Below are 13,669 nucleotides of genomic sequence, written 5' to 3'. Positions count from 1 at the left end.
AGTTAAACTCCTATCTCTTTAATCAGATAACAGCTGTTGGCTCTGTGTATGTCAGCTATATTTTGTTTTATTTGCACATTATAAAAAGTGCTTACTTCTTAAGTTTCAAGAGCTTGTGAAGAGCTGAGTACCTAGCAGCTCACACACGACATAAAACTGAAAAGCAGAATGCCGTTAGTCCTTAGCAGAGCTGATTTGTTGATACAGTAGCGCAGCAGTTTGCTCACCTGTAACGGTTCTGATTTTTAGGTTCATTTGTGCAGCTCCCACTTGCTACTTCGCCGGGCTGCAGTTGCATGTTTACGACAGCTTGCTCAGAGGGAAGCAGCAGAAGTATGTGAATATGCCATGAGCTTAGCAAAAAATGCCGGAGACAAAGAAAACGGTGGCATGAGTAAGTATTTCTTTCATGGGGCCTTTTTCTAACTGTTGAGTGCACATATGTGTGCATATGTATGGTTTGCCTTCGGAGAGTGGGGAAAAACTCACCCCAAGAACTCCTCTCAACAACAGAAAAAAAGCCTGAAACTGTCCCTGCCAGCTCCAGTAACTTCTGGCCATACCCTGCTTACCTCTTGAATTTCACTTATAATTTAATGTTTTGTAAAGTTCAGACTTGAGCTTCTCTGCCCCATTAAGACTGACGGTCAAATAGGGAATGCGGTGCATATACAGAGAAAAATAGTCTACAATTTTCCTGGTGTTGACTTAGTGGTATGCTATTTGATTGAGATATCTGGTTGTGTTACATGCTGTTAGCAGGATGTCTGCAAAGCCTGTGCACTTTGCTGACTGGTTCTGTTTTCAGATGTATTTCTTCATTCTGATAACAGGCTCAACAGTATCGATCAGTGCATTCTTCATACAAACATAGAATTGTGCATTAAATCACACCAGTTGTCTCATCTCTGAAAAGATTCTTTAGAGTCCAGTACTATTAGGGTTTTGGTTTTTGTTTTTCACAAATTCATGGGGTATGTACTTTGAAGAGAGAGAGGTGGGGTTTCTGTTGTTCTCTTTTTTTGTGTCTATTTTTAATACCAGGAGTTGTTATTTGCCTCCAGAAAATAAATTAAATGAATTGCCGTATTAAAATCTTTCTAGTTCTAATTCAGACAAAAGTCAGTAACATCTTGGTTTATTATTTCCTGAACTATGCACACAAAGAGATGATCACAGAATCATAGAATCAATAAGGTTGGAAAAGACCTCAAAGATCGTCAAGTCCAACCTGTCACCCAAGACCTCGTGACCATTAAACCATGGCTTCAATTGCCATGTCCAATCCCTTTTTGAACATCTCCAGGGACAGTGACTCCACCACCTCCCTGGGCAGCACATTCCAATGGCTAACAACTCTCTCTGTGAAGAACTTTCTTCTCACCTCTAGCCTAAACTTCTCCTGGCACAGTTTGAGACTGTGTCCTCTTGTTCTGGTTGCCTGGGAGAAGAGACCAACCCCCACCTGGCTACAACCTCCTTTCAGGGAGTTGTAGAGAGCAATAAGATCTCCCCTGAGCCTCCTCTTCTCTAGGCTAAACAATCCCAGGTCCCTTAGCCTCTCCTCCTAGGGCTTGTGCTCAAGGCCTTTCCCCAGCCTTGTTGCCCTTCTCTAGACACGTTCCAGCAACTCAACATCTTTCTTAAACTGGGGGCCCCAGAACTGGACACAGTACTCAAGGTGTGGCCTAACCAGTGCAGAGTACAGGGGCACAATGACTTCCCTGCTCCTGCTGGTCACGCTATTTCTGATGCAAGCCAAATTCTGGTCTCTTACTCCAAATTTAAAGCCCAGGTTACTGATTTTAAAAATGATTTTGTGTTAATCACTTTGCAGATATGAATCCTTTTGCACCAGGAGCTGGTTCTCGGCGAGACGGTCATTCCCGGCATCAGGGGGTTAATATAACGGAGACTGGCCTTGAAGGTGTCCTTTTTGGAATGCTGGATCGGGAGACTGATCGGAAGTTGTGCTCGGATATCCACGATACTCTAGGACATATGTTGTCATCGCTGGCCGTAGAAAACCTTTCCCACTGGCTAATGCTTTGTAAGGATGTCCTTGCAGCTTCCAGTGGTAAGTGTTCCTAGTGTTGGCATCTTCTTGTGGTATTTGTTGGGAGCTTGTCCTTTATCCTAGTTGAGGCATAGCTTATATTGTATATAGAGTTTTGATAATTGTGCATTAAAACTTCATTAGAATGAAGAAAAGATCAATGTTGTTAAGTTTTAGAGAGTTGCCTGCTGTAAAGTAGAAGTTTTAGCAGAGGAGGAGTGAGATTGTTACTGTGACGCTGCAGTATCTTTGTGAAAGCAGACATGTTCTTTTAGCCTGAGCTAAGCTCAGAGTGTAAAAGATTGTAGAGCAAGAAGCATGCTGTACATGTTCTCAGCTTGCTTTTTTTGAGGTTTTGTGAGTTACTGATGTAATGATGGGTTACCATGGTGATGAAACCTTTGCTTGTTTTTCAGCTTTGCAGACTTGTTTGCACAGATCTTGTCCTCTGAGACCTTAGTCCCATTTTACAGTTTGTACAGTGGTTTCATTTATACTTGTTTATTGGCATACTAGGAGTTCATCATGAAGCTCTTTCTTAATGTTGCCAGCTTTAAGTTTACTGGTGAATAATGTTATCAATGATTTCTTTATGCAGTGTTGTTGCCATATATTTACCCAGTGAGGAAGACCTCATTTCCTGAGTTTGAAATTGGCATGTTCTTTTCTTATTCCATATCATGGAATCATAGAATGGCTTGGGTTGGAAGGAACTTCAAAGATCATCTAGTTCCAACTTCCCTGCCATGGACAGGGGCACTGGACCAGGTTGCTCAAAGCCTCATCCAACCTGGCCTTGAATACCTCCATGACTTCCCTGGGCAACCCATTCCAGTGTCTCACCACCCTTACTGTGAAGAATTTCTAATATCTAGTCTAAGTCTGTCCTCCTCAGGTTTAAAGCCATTCCATCTTGTCCTATCACAACATGCCCTTTTAAAAAAAGTCCCTTTGTGTCTTCTTTGCATAGCCCCTGCAAGTACTGAAAGGCTGCTATGAAGTCTCCCTAGTGCCTTCTCTTCTGCAGGGTGAACAACCCCAGTTCTCATAGCCTTTGTCCACAGGGGAGGTGCTCCAGCCCTCTGATCTACTTGTGGCCCTCTTCTGGTGTGGCTCCAGCAGTTTGATGCCCTTGTTATTCTGGGGTCACCAGAACTGGATGCAGTACTGCAGGTGGGGTCTCAAGAGAGCAGAGGGGCAGAATCACCTCCTTGTCTTGCTGGTCGCACTTCTTTTTAATGCAGCCCAGGATATGGTTGGCCTCTGTCTGCAAGCGCACATTGCTGGCTTATGTTGAGTTTTTCATCAGCTGACATCCTCAAGTCCTTCGCCTCGAGACTGCTTTTGAGCCACTCCTTGCCCAGCCTATATTTGTGCTTGGGATTGCCCCAAGCCAGGTGTAGGATCTTGAACTTTCTCTTGTTGACCTTCATGAGGTTGACTTGGGCCCAATTCTGAAGCCTGTCCCAAGTCCTTCTGGATGGCATCCATTCCCTCCAGGGTGTCAGACCACACAGCTTGGTGTCATGAGATGGGTTTTTCAAGTTTTTAACAAGGTTGTCCAATCTCTTGCTTAATCAGTAGATGAAACAATCTCTGAGAGAGATACTCTTTAAGTACAGTTGAGAGAGCTTTATCTAATGCCACCCAACTTCATTTTGATCTCCTTTGATCCAGTCGGCTCTGGCATATGGGCAAAATCTGGTTTGCTTTTTAAACAGAGACCTTAGCCACCTAAGGTCTTGGATGCCTTCTCACAACACTCATGTGAATTGATGTCATCCACGATTTGCCTTAGCCCCACCTCCCCCGCCATTGAATGTTGGCTCTTCAGCTACTTATATTTAGACAAATAAGCATGCCTTACTTGGGGTGAGTTACCCTTGCAATAATTTCTTCTTGTTCTCCTTGAATTATTGCCAGAGTAATTTCTGTCAGTATTCTGGCATTTTGATAATTTACACCTTGTTATTGCCATTTTTTGCTCTCATTTCTGAGTCATAGAAATGTATATGCATGTTTTGGTGAGTTGGTTTTTGTTCCTGTTTGGATTTTTTGTTGTTGTTGTTGTTGTTTGGTGTGGTTTGTTTTTTTTTCCCCAATGTGATCCCTGAAGTCTCACAGCCACGCTTAGAGAAAATAATGTTTTGAATGTTAAGTGCGTTTGTGGGGGCTATAAATTGCCTTCTTGGCTGCATATCTGTCCCATGGCATGGAACTTTGTACTTTTGTTTCAGTTTAACATGCAGTATATCTTCTACATGAAAGGGGCTGAGTAGCTCAAAGTCAAGCTGGTTGATTGATTCTGAACCTGGTAATCACCTTGCCCTGTTTACTGTCAATTTAATAGGTCAGTTTTCAAAGCTGGGAAGTTTTAGATAGGGGATTCAGCTGTAGTTGATGTCTGTGGATAATTAACATTGCAGGCATTTATTTAATTGAAGGCAAATAAAGGGTAATATAGCCCAGATTAGAGGTGGAAGACATTTCTTTTACTTATATTCCTCTGCCTTTTAACATCTTTCAAAAGTTATTTCAACTGTCTGCTTTGAATCTGAGTGTAAGAAAAGGCCTGAAGATGTCCTTAGCTCTCTTCTGAGAATCGTTAATACTGGGATTTTTCAATTGTTCTCTGTTGTAGATATGAGCACTGCTGCTCCCTTGGGAGGAGGTAAAGATGAGGAATTAGAGAAGAAGGATGAGATGGATGACGATACAATGTTTACCACCTTGGGTGAAGAGGATAAATCCAAGCCTTCTGTAGCACCTCGTTGGGCAACTCGTGTGTTTGCAGCAGACTGCCTGTGCCGAGTTATCATGCTGTGTGAGAATGCCAACAAGGCACACTTTGATCTGGCATTGGCTCGTTCAGCCAGACTGAAAAATCCCAAAAGTAATTACAGAATGTGCATGTTTTGGTTTTAACTTGTATTTAATTTATTTCTAATTTGAAAAAAAAAAAATATTAGACACCTTAAGACAGCTTAAGATTAGACAACCAAGGAAAAAAGAAGCACGCCATTATCCTTTCATTCAAATAGTTAAAACCAAAAGAAGTGGCCAGCAAAAGTCAATTAAACCGTAGTTGTATAACCACTGTAGTTACCATACCATGAACGTGAAGAATGAGGTTTGTTGGAGAATATAAATTGACAGACCCCTCCCTATATTTGCAGACCTTTTATGCAGTCTGAAGTAGAAGCAGTAAATGTCTAGGTAAGGATGAGCTAGCAACACTTTCTTAGTTCAGTTTAATGACAGCAATAAATTAAGCTTCAGAGATTTTATTATACAGACTGAAGAGATGCTAGGCAAGAAAAGAGAGATTCAGCCGAGTATTAATTATTGTGGCATTGGTTGTGGAGAGAGGGATGTGTGAGAGACTTAGAGTAAGAAATTAATTCAGCTGCTTCAGTCTTTTGGTATCCATGAGTGGTGAGTATTAGTTGGGAAGATATTTATATGAGTTAGAGGATCAAAATGAAGAGGTCAGAGGCGACACAGTAGTTTGTAAAGAAACGTTTTGCTAGCAGATAATAGAAGGTTTTTATTTGAAGACCAAGAGTAAAGAGTTTTGGAGTAGTTTATTTTGAGATGGCTTTTTATTATAGAGAAAATTTTTACATAACTGCTGCTTATAGGATCCTGCAGAGGGTTGTGTGTTATAGTCCTGAGAATTTACATCTGTGAAATTATTTAAGGTGAATTTGATGTGTTTGATATCTTGTAAAAAAGAAAAGTGCAAAACTTTCAGAATACTTAAATTTTGCTAAGATCTGTGCTGGTCCGAAAGAGTAACTGCAGAGTTTACTGCTTTGTAGTTTTAATTTCCAGTCTTTCTTGACTGATATGCCTCTGAAAGGTTTCACCTACAAAACAATTCTTTTGTCTTAAGACTTAAAAATATGCAGGGCTTTCAAGATTTGTGGATTTTGTTACTCACCCTGGATATAACATTTTTAAATAATCTCTTTTTGTCTTAGTCTAGTGAGTTCAAATTGAAAGTAAGAAAAGAAAGAAAATTAATAAATAGAGAGTAATAACATTTTCAGAAATGTTACTGAGTTATGTATTTGAATTTTTTTCTGCATGTTGTCTGCTGCTTACTTACAGCGTTATGTGTAGCTTTTGACGAGGTTTTCCTTTACCAGCAGGGGTCATTGTAAGCATAGTACTCGAGCAGGAATTGCTTTGAAGATTTTCTGTATATACTCTATTGAATGCAACTTTGTGCATCATATATTTCATTTTCTTCAAATTTTTCCTTAATTTTTAAGGTTGTCTTAGGAATAAAAGTCCTTGGTGTCATTTTAAGGAGTAGAGGGTGGGGGAAGAAGAGCACATTACATTCTTTCCTGCCTTTTTCCATACTCTAAATGTGGACTTCTGAAAAATAATAGATGGCATTTGTACGTGTTTGTGGGGAAAACACAACAAGTATATGTCATGTTAACTGTCTTTTAGGTTATTAAATAGTTCTTTCTGTTTTATTCTAAGATGACTTCTTAGTACTCCATCTCTCTGACCTTATTCGAATGGCATTCATGGCTGCGACTGACCACAGCAACCAGTTACGAATGGCTGGTCTTCAAGCCCTTGAAGATATTATCAGGAAATTTGCATTGGTTCCTGAGCCAGAGTTTCCAGGCCATGTGATACTGGAGCAGTATCAGGCTAATGTGAGACCTCCTTTATAAGCTGAGGAAATTATATGTTTATGCCAATGTGCCAGTATTAGCTTTGAGAACATTTTGTAGCTTTAAATGATCCATGAAGAGATTTTTGCATGTGAAAATGTACTGAAGAGACACTTTCATTTACCTCTTCAAAAATTACTTTTGTATCTCTTCCTATTTATGGTTATTTAGTAAAGACTCAGCCACTTTTAATTTTTATCAAGAGCAGCAATTTATTTGTAGAATTGGGAGTTGAAAAGTAATGCTTATTCAGCTCCACATTGAAACTAAAAAGCTGTTCTCTAGAGAATTAACGAATATACAACTTTTTAAGTTAAAACAACAAAAGTATAGGAATGGGAGGTGGGCAATTGAAAACTTATTTTGGAGTATTATTGCTGTATTTTGTTGCATAGTTAAAAGCCTTCACATCTTTTTGACTTCACTGTGTCTTCAGGATCTCTGCAAATAATTGTCAAAGGCAGGCTTTCATCCTTTTCACTTCCTGTCTTTTTATTCTTCTGTAGTGCTATAACCACTACTTCTGTCTCTTTGACTCAGTTGCTTTTGTTTCAGAAAAATGCTGCCTTACCACGATTACCTAAAAGGCTTTTCTGTCAGCATTTGTCATTTGAGGAGCTTAATACAAATCCGTCCATAAATACTTGATTTCACATCATTATACCTTTGGACATCAAAAAGTCATTGGCTTCTTGAGCCTTAGCTTAAGTTGCACCTGTCTAATGATTAAGAGGATACTCATTAACAGAAAAAAAAATAATGCCACATATTTGACAAAGGTAGTTTGGGGTATAACTAGAATGCCAAAATTGCCAGTCTTTCCTTGCTTGTTCTGTGTATGCGCTTGAGCCTTAAACAAGGTGAGATGAGGAGCGTTACATCACTACTGGTTAAGTTGGTTTTATTAATTTTTCTTCCTGTCAACAGGTTGGGGCTGCTCTGAGGCCAGCTTTTTCCCAAGATACACCGTCTGATATAACTGCAAAGGCCTGCCAGGTACAGAGGGAACTGTTCAGATAGTATAAGCCAAACTGATTTTCCTTCTCTGTGGAAGAAGGATGCAAAAGTAGGAGCAGGTGGATGGGAAATTGGTAAACGTGATGTTTTTGCAACATCTTTTGCGCCTTCTAGAATATATTTTGTTCCCCAGAAGTTTTTTTTGGGAAGCTGCATCAAAAATATTTAGCCTTTCTGAAATTAATTGTCTTCATGTCAATTCTGCATTTGTGGCTGAAAGGGGATTAAAAAAAAAAAAGAGAGCAAACTCCTTGATTATTGAGACCTAATTTACCTTTTAAACACTTAATTTCCTTTCAGATTTAGTTTTAGTTCAACTTTAGTTTAGGTTTTAGAACATCATGATCATTTTCATTACAGTCATAGTAACAGCGAGATCATGAGAGACACATTCCCAAAGGCTTTCATGGAACTGGTTCACTGAAAGAGAAATAAATTGGCAAGAGGTTAAAAATGCTATGAGAAAGGAGTCTGTAAAACCTGACCTGTCTGAGGTCTGTGGGATTTTTTAATTTTATTTTATCAAGACTTCTTTTCTAAAATAATTTGTCCCTTTTTGTGGAAAAGTACCTGACCAGAATTCTTCTGTTGCCCGTCTTATGTCTGGGTGTTGATGTGTTTCAGTGCCAGTGTACGGCATTAGACCAGAGCAGCCTGGTTATATTTTAAGTACCTGTTTGGGTCCATTTAATTCCAGTGTGAAGTGGGGAGTCATCCAACTTGTCTGTCCACCGTGTCTCATACTGGTTGTTCTAGACCTAGAACTGTTGGTTCCAGATCAGAGCCTAGTTGTTTAAAGGTTTTTCACTCATTTCTAGGTGTTTTCTTGACATTGAAAGAGTCTCATTAGTATCGAACCTTAATAAACAATTTGAGAGGTGTGAGTTTTTAAAGATAGACTTTTATTGGTTGATGTCCAATATTTTCTTCAACAGTGAATGCAGTGACCTGAACGATTTGACCATATGCTTGGGAACAGACTGAAAAAAATTACTACATATTGATGGAGGATTAAAAAACTATTTTCCATATATTTATGAAGTTCCATTGTAATATGCATTGCAAATACAGCCTTTGCAAGCACCTGTGCAATTCTGTTATGATTGGGAAGAAATGGAAAAACCTCAATTTTTTTAAGCAGGAAGGGAGCTGCAGTGTTTTTTGTGATGGTTCTTTAGCATTTTGTTTTCTTATAGGTTATTTTCTCTTTATTTTTTTTTTTCTTCACTTGTGAGATTATTTTTTGTACTACTGGGGTTTTTTTGCTAGTTTTGAAAAACTTTAATCTTTGTTGTCTAGGTGTGTAGCGCTTGGATAGGAAGTGGAGTTGTAAGTGACCTGAATGATCTCCGCCGAGTTCACAACCTGCTTGTCTCTTCCCTGGATAAAGTGCAAGCAGGAAAGGGATCTTCTAGCCAGCTTTATCGAGAAAGTGCAACTACTATGGAAAAACTTGCAGTTCTGAAGGCATGGGCTGAGGTAAACATTAACCATGCCATCCTTAAAAGTTTGAAAAGATTTTTGCAGTGTAATAGCAGGCTCACATCTTACTGGCTGTTCCCACAGAGCTTTGTACCTGCCCTCCTTCTTACCTATTGCAGTTCCACTCTGGGGATGTTTTCATCTCTGTATCTTTCTGCCATTCTGTTGATCCACATTTACAGTGAGGTTTAATTCTTCTTTGTTTTACTGCACTTTCCTGTATTAAACTATAGACCCTGGTCTATTCTGTTTCTATTCTATTTCTGCTCTACTCTGTTCAACTCTACACTCATACTGTGTGAAATTTTGGGTTTCCTCCCGTCTTGCTGTGCTTAAACTTTAAAAAAACCTCAAACAAAATGCAAACATGCAAGCCAAAAACCCCCACAACCTTGAAGTATGTTCTGGCAAAATATTGTAGTTAATTAAATAGGAATTTTTCAGAGTGCTAATAATAAATTAGAGGTTTAATGTAGATATTGTTGGGGAGTGGCTAGAATACCAAAAATCTTCAACTATTTATAAAGCACGGAGTTGGCACTACTTACTTTGCCTTGCTTCCTGAGATATTACTTGCATGCTATAGAGCTCTATGTATAATTACAGAAACTGTATTTTGGTTTCTCTTAGTACAGCACTTAACGAAAAACAAACAAAACAGAATCCCAGACAAATACTTGTCATGGAAGTTAACTTCTGAAAATTCAAAGGAAAATATTAACATTTCTGCTGCCTAAGGTTCATCACCCCACACTGTAATTTTTGGGTTTGATTTCACATCTTTTGTGTGAAATAATTTATTTCTATTCTCTTTTCTAAAGATGCTTATCTTTCTTGTATTTGTGTGATGGTTCTGCTTATCCTCATATTTATTGAAGTTTTGAAACTACTTTTATCTTCTCATAGCATCTATCAAAGGCAAACATAAATATTCTTTTATTTCTTACAGATTTAAAGCCATTTTCATGTCTTTGATACCTAATCTTCTCCCAGAAAGTGACAGTTAATCTGTGTAGTACCTCTTCTTTTAGGTCAAAGAAAACTTTTCAATAAGGATATATCGATACAGTGAAATAAGTTAAGTATGTGTACAGCAGCAGTAACTGATACTTATTAAGGAAAAGAAATGCCATTTTTGCCTCTAAGTGTTGTATACTGGTAGGAAATTAAGAAATAATATTTAAATAAAACATAGTTTTTGCAAATCTCTTTTTCCTAGTCATTTTCCGGTGAGTCATCTGTGTATGTAATCTGTCACTTTCACATGGGAAAGGCTGCTGCTGTCTTTATTTTTAGGATCTCTCAGCAAGTCCTTTCATATCTCTTTGTCTTCTAGGTGTATGTTGTTGCTATGAAAATTAAGAAAGAAGCAGAGACCAAACCAAAGCGTGTTTTAAGGAGCACAGAGGAGGAGGAGGAGGATGATTTTGGTACGGTAGATGAGTTGCCACCAGACAGTTTGATAACACTTGTACAGCCCGAACTGCCTGCACTTAGCCGTCTCTGGTTAGCCGCACTGAAAGATTATGCTCTTTTAACTTTACCAGCTGAATTTGCTACCCAGCTTCCACCAGATGGTAAGCACTGGAGTTTCTGTTTGTGTTGCTGTGAAAAACAGAAATAAACTTTCAGTTGAGACTTCTATATTCTATAGATTGTTCTATTTATTCTATAATTTCTTTGGCAGGCATGTTTTTTTTAATGCAAGTTACCAGTTTTTACCTATGTGTAATAGCAATGCATGTTTAGAGTTGGTGTGTGCTTTTTTTTCCCTTCAGTCTGCAATGAAGATATTCTTGATCTGAATTGTAAACATCATTAAGCCCGTGACTTCATAGAATTAATAATACTTTTACACCTCTAAGATGTTTACTGTGAGAAGAACAGCCCTTGAGAATAGAGCTGGTGCTGTTTTATATTTTACTGAGTCAAGGATGAATGTTCTGTATGAAAAATGCTGCAAGACCTAGCTCTGCGTGCTTTCCTTGCTCTCTGCTTATTGTTCCATCATGGCCATTGCACTTTCTTATGTGAGGTGCTAATGTTGTTCCTTCTCAAGGAGAATGGGAATGCACTGTCACTAACAAGGACTGCGTCTGAATATGTAGAATAGAATAGAATTAATCAGGTTGGAGAAGACCTTTGAGATCGAGTCCAACCTATTATCCAACACTATCCAATCAACTAAACCATGGCACCAAGCACCCCATCCAGTCTCTTCCTAAACACCTCCGGTGATGGTGACTCTACCACGTCCCTGGGCAGTCCATTCCAATGGCCAATCACTCTTTCTATGAAGAACTTCTTCCCAACATCCAGCCTAAACCTCCCCCAGTGCAGCTTGAGGCTGTATCCTCTTGTTCTGGTGCTGGTTGCCTGGGAGAAGAGACCAACCCCCAACATGATCAAACATACCCAGAGTGTGTTCGACAATAAACAAATACATTTAGAGTATGTGCTTTTTGTCTATTATTTTCAAATAATGTCAGAACTTTTGCTTTGCTAATTTGGCAGGGGGAGCATTTTACACTCCAGAAACAATTGATACAGCTAGACTGCATTACCGAAACTCCTGGGCTCCCATACTCCATGCAGTGGCACTTTGGCTAAACAGTACGGGATTTAATACTTCAGAGTCAACAGAAGAGAGTGCTGCAGCAATGCCCAGTTCACAGAAACGTGCTACAGCCATTATGTTAAACCAGACACCTGAAACTCCACCTACCACTAAATCTTTGCCAGAGATCAACAGAGATCGAATGCACCTAATTTTGGGTAAGAGTTACAGGTTTAGAGTTCAGTAGCAGCACATCATGGTATGAAATGGTGTAGGAAGAAGAAAGATACTTTGCTTGAAATCTAGGAAGTATAAAATGTCTGGGTAGTAGTGTTTTGGAATACCGCTTTCTCATCTCAGTAGCTCCCTGCTTACTGTGTTCTTTTATAGTTTTGTGGAAACTTTGTCAGTGTGATTGTACTGTGATTTTTATAGACAAGTTGTATATCTAATATATTTATGTAACTGAATGAGTAGAAACTGTTCTGAACTGTAACATAATTCAGATGATAGAAAATGTTATGCTTCAGAGATGCAAAAGCTGTAAGGTTAATCAAAATGCATCCCCTCATAAAAACACACCTGAGTAGAGATAGATATTTGACAAGTCATGTGGACTAACTCTTGCATCAGTTTTTCATCTGTGAGTAGCACTCACTGTTGCCCTTTGTGGCTACCTAACAGCTTTAAGAGGTGGATGCGATCATTTATTTTGAGGAATGCCAACAGTTTGCTGAGATACACAAATACTTAAAACCAGAATAAAGTGCTGTATGTATTATGTGAATAGGGCATAACTGTTGAGGCTTAATTTCATCTCAGCAGTCTTTACATTTAAAAGGGTTCCATAAAATAAAAGTTGGGTTACAACTGAAGGATTCAAAAGTCTGACTTATAAATCTTCAGAGTGGAGTGTGTATTTCCATTGAGTAATCTAAGTTGCCGCTGTCAGTCTATTAGTTTTCCTGCCAAACTGTGGGGAAGACATGATTCAAAAGGCAAAGCAAATACTGTTCTGCTGTTTTGAATGCATTAACTCTCTTTTCCTTTAAAGAAAGAAGAATTGATAAAAATATGTTTAATAAGTTGTTCAGCAACTGCTGTATTTATAAAGACATTTTAAAAAGAAAACTTGATTTTGTGATGTGAACATTCTTTCTAATTTTTACTCTTTTCAGGTGTTAGTATACAGTTTCTGTGCTCCCCACGACCTGAAGAGCCTGTTGAGCATGTTACATCTTGTTTACAAGCACTTCATACTTTATTGGATTCTCCTTGTGCCAGGATCCATATTGCGGAGGATCAGGTACTTTAGGAGCATGTTGAAACAACTGGCTTTTTCCTAGGTCTTGGTCTTTCATCTATGGTGGTTACAAAAGGTGCTGCAATTATTTTTGTGTGAGAAGAGTATTTGCCCAGCATAAGCAAGTGACATAACAATTAAGAACTGTTAAGTCTTAGCTAATTATTTTTATATGTGTTTTGTTTTACTGCAGCTCCTTGGTGTTGAGCTCTTAAGTGTGCTTCACCGACTCCTCCTGACCTGGGATCCTCCATCAGTCCAGCTACTGGTTACAGGAGTTGTCCAGCAGATAGTAAGAGCAGCTCAAGATTATTTGCAGGAAAAAAGAAACGCCCTAAGTAAGATTTTGAAAACATCACTTGCTTTGCAGAGTAAATAAGCAACAGGTTTTCATACTGGGAAGGGAACTCAAATACATGAGAGCATGATTACGCTGAGGAGGAAAATGCTTTGTATTCCACCGATACTTTTGATGTATTCATAATCTTACTTGCTGAGTTTTTTAACTCTTGCAAGATGTAATTTTTCTTTCTTTGATAATTTTCTTGAATACGAGT

The 13,669-nt window shown here is 38.7% G+C and overlaps 1 protein-coding gene across 1 annotated transcript in view; it reads left to right on the top strand.

Annotated features, from left to right (window-relative positions):
• Positions 1–13,669, top strand: part of HEATR5B (HEAT repeat containing 5B) — a 61,413-nt gene that overhangs the window by 30,369 nt on the left and 17,375 nt on the right. The window contains exons 21-30 of the mRNA XM_009911711.2: positions 250–394; positions 1,838–2,077; positions 4,698–4,949; positions 6,554–6,735; positions 7,681–7,749; positions 9,070–9,249; positions 10,589–10,829; positions 11,767–12,027; positions 12,988–13,115; positions 13,306–13,450. Coding sequence (XP_009910013.1) covers positions 250–394; positions 1,838–2,077; positions 4,698–4,949; positions 6,554–6,735; positions 7,681–7,749; positions 9,070–9,249; positions 10,589–10,829; positions 11,767–12,027; positions 12,988–13,115; positions 13,306–13,450 — 1,843 coding nt within the window. The remainder of the gene's footprint in view (positions 1–249; positions 395–1,837; positions 2,078–4,697; positions 4,950–6,553; positions 6,736–7,680; positions 7,750–9,069; positions 9,250–10,588; positions 10,830–11,766; positions 12,028–12,987; positions 13,116–13,305; positions 13,451–13,669) is intronic.

The sequence above is a fragment of the Dryobates pubescens genome, chromosome 6 (assembly GCF_014839835.1).
Source record: "Dryobates pubescens isolate bDryPub1 chromosome 6, bDryPub1.pri, whole genome shotgun sequence".
Lineage (NCBI taxonomy): Eukaryota > Metazoa > Chordata > Aves > Piciformes > Picidae > Dryobates > Dryobates pubescens.
This window is presented reverse-complemented; position numbering and strand designations above follow the sequence as displayed.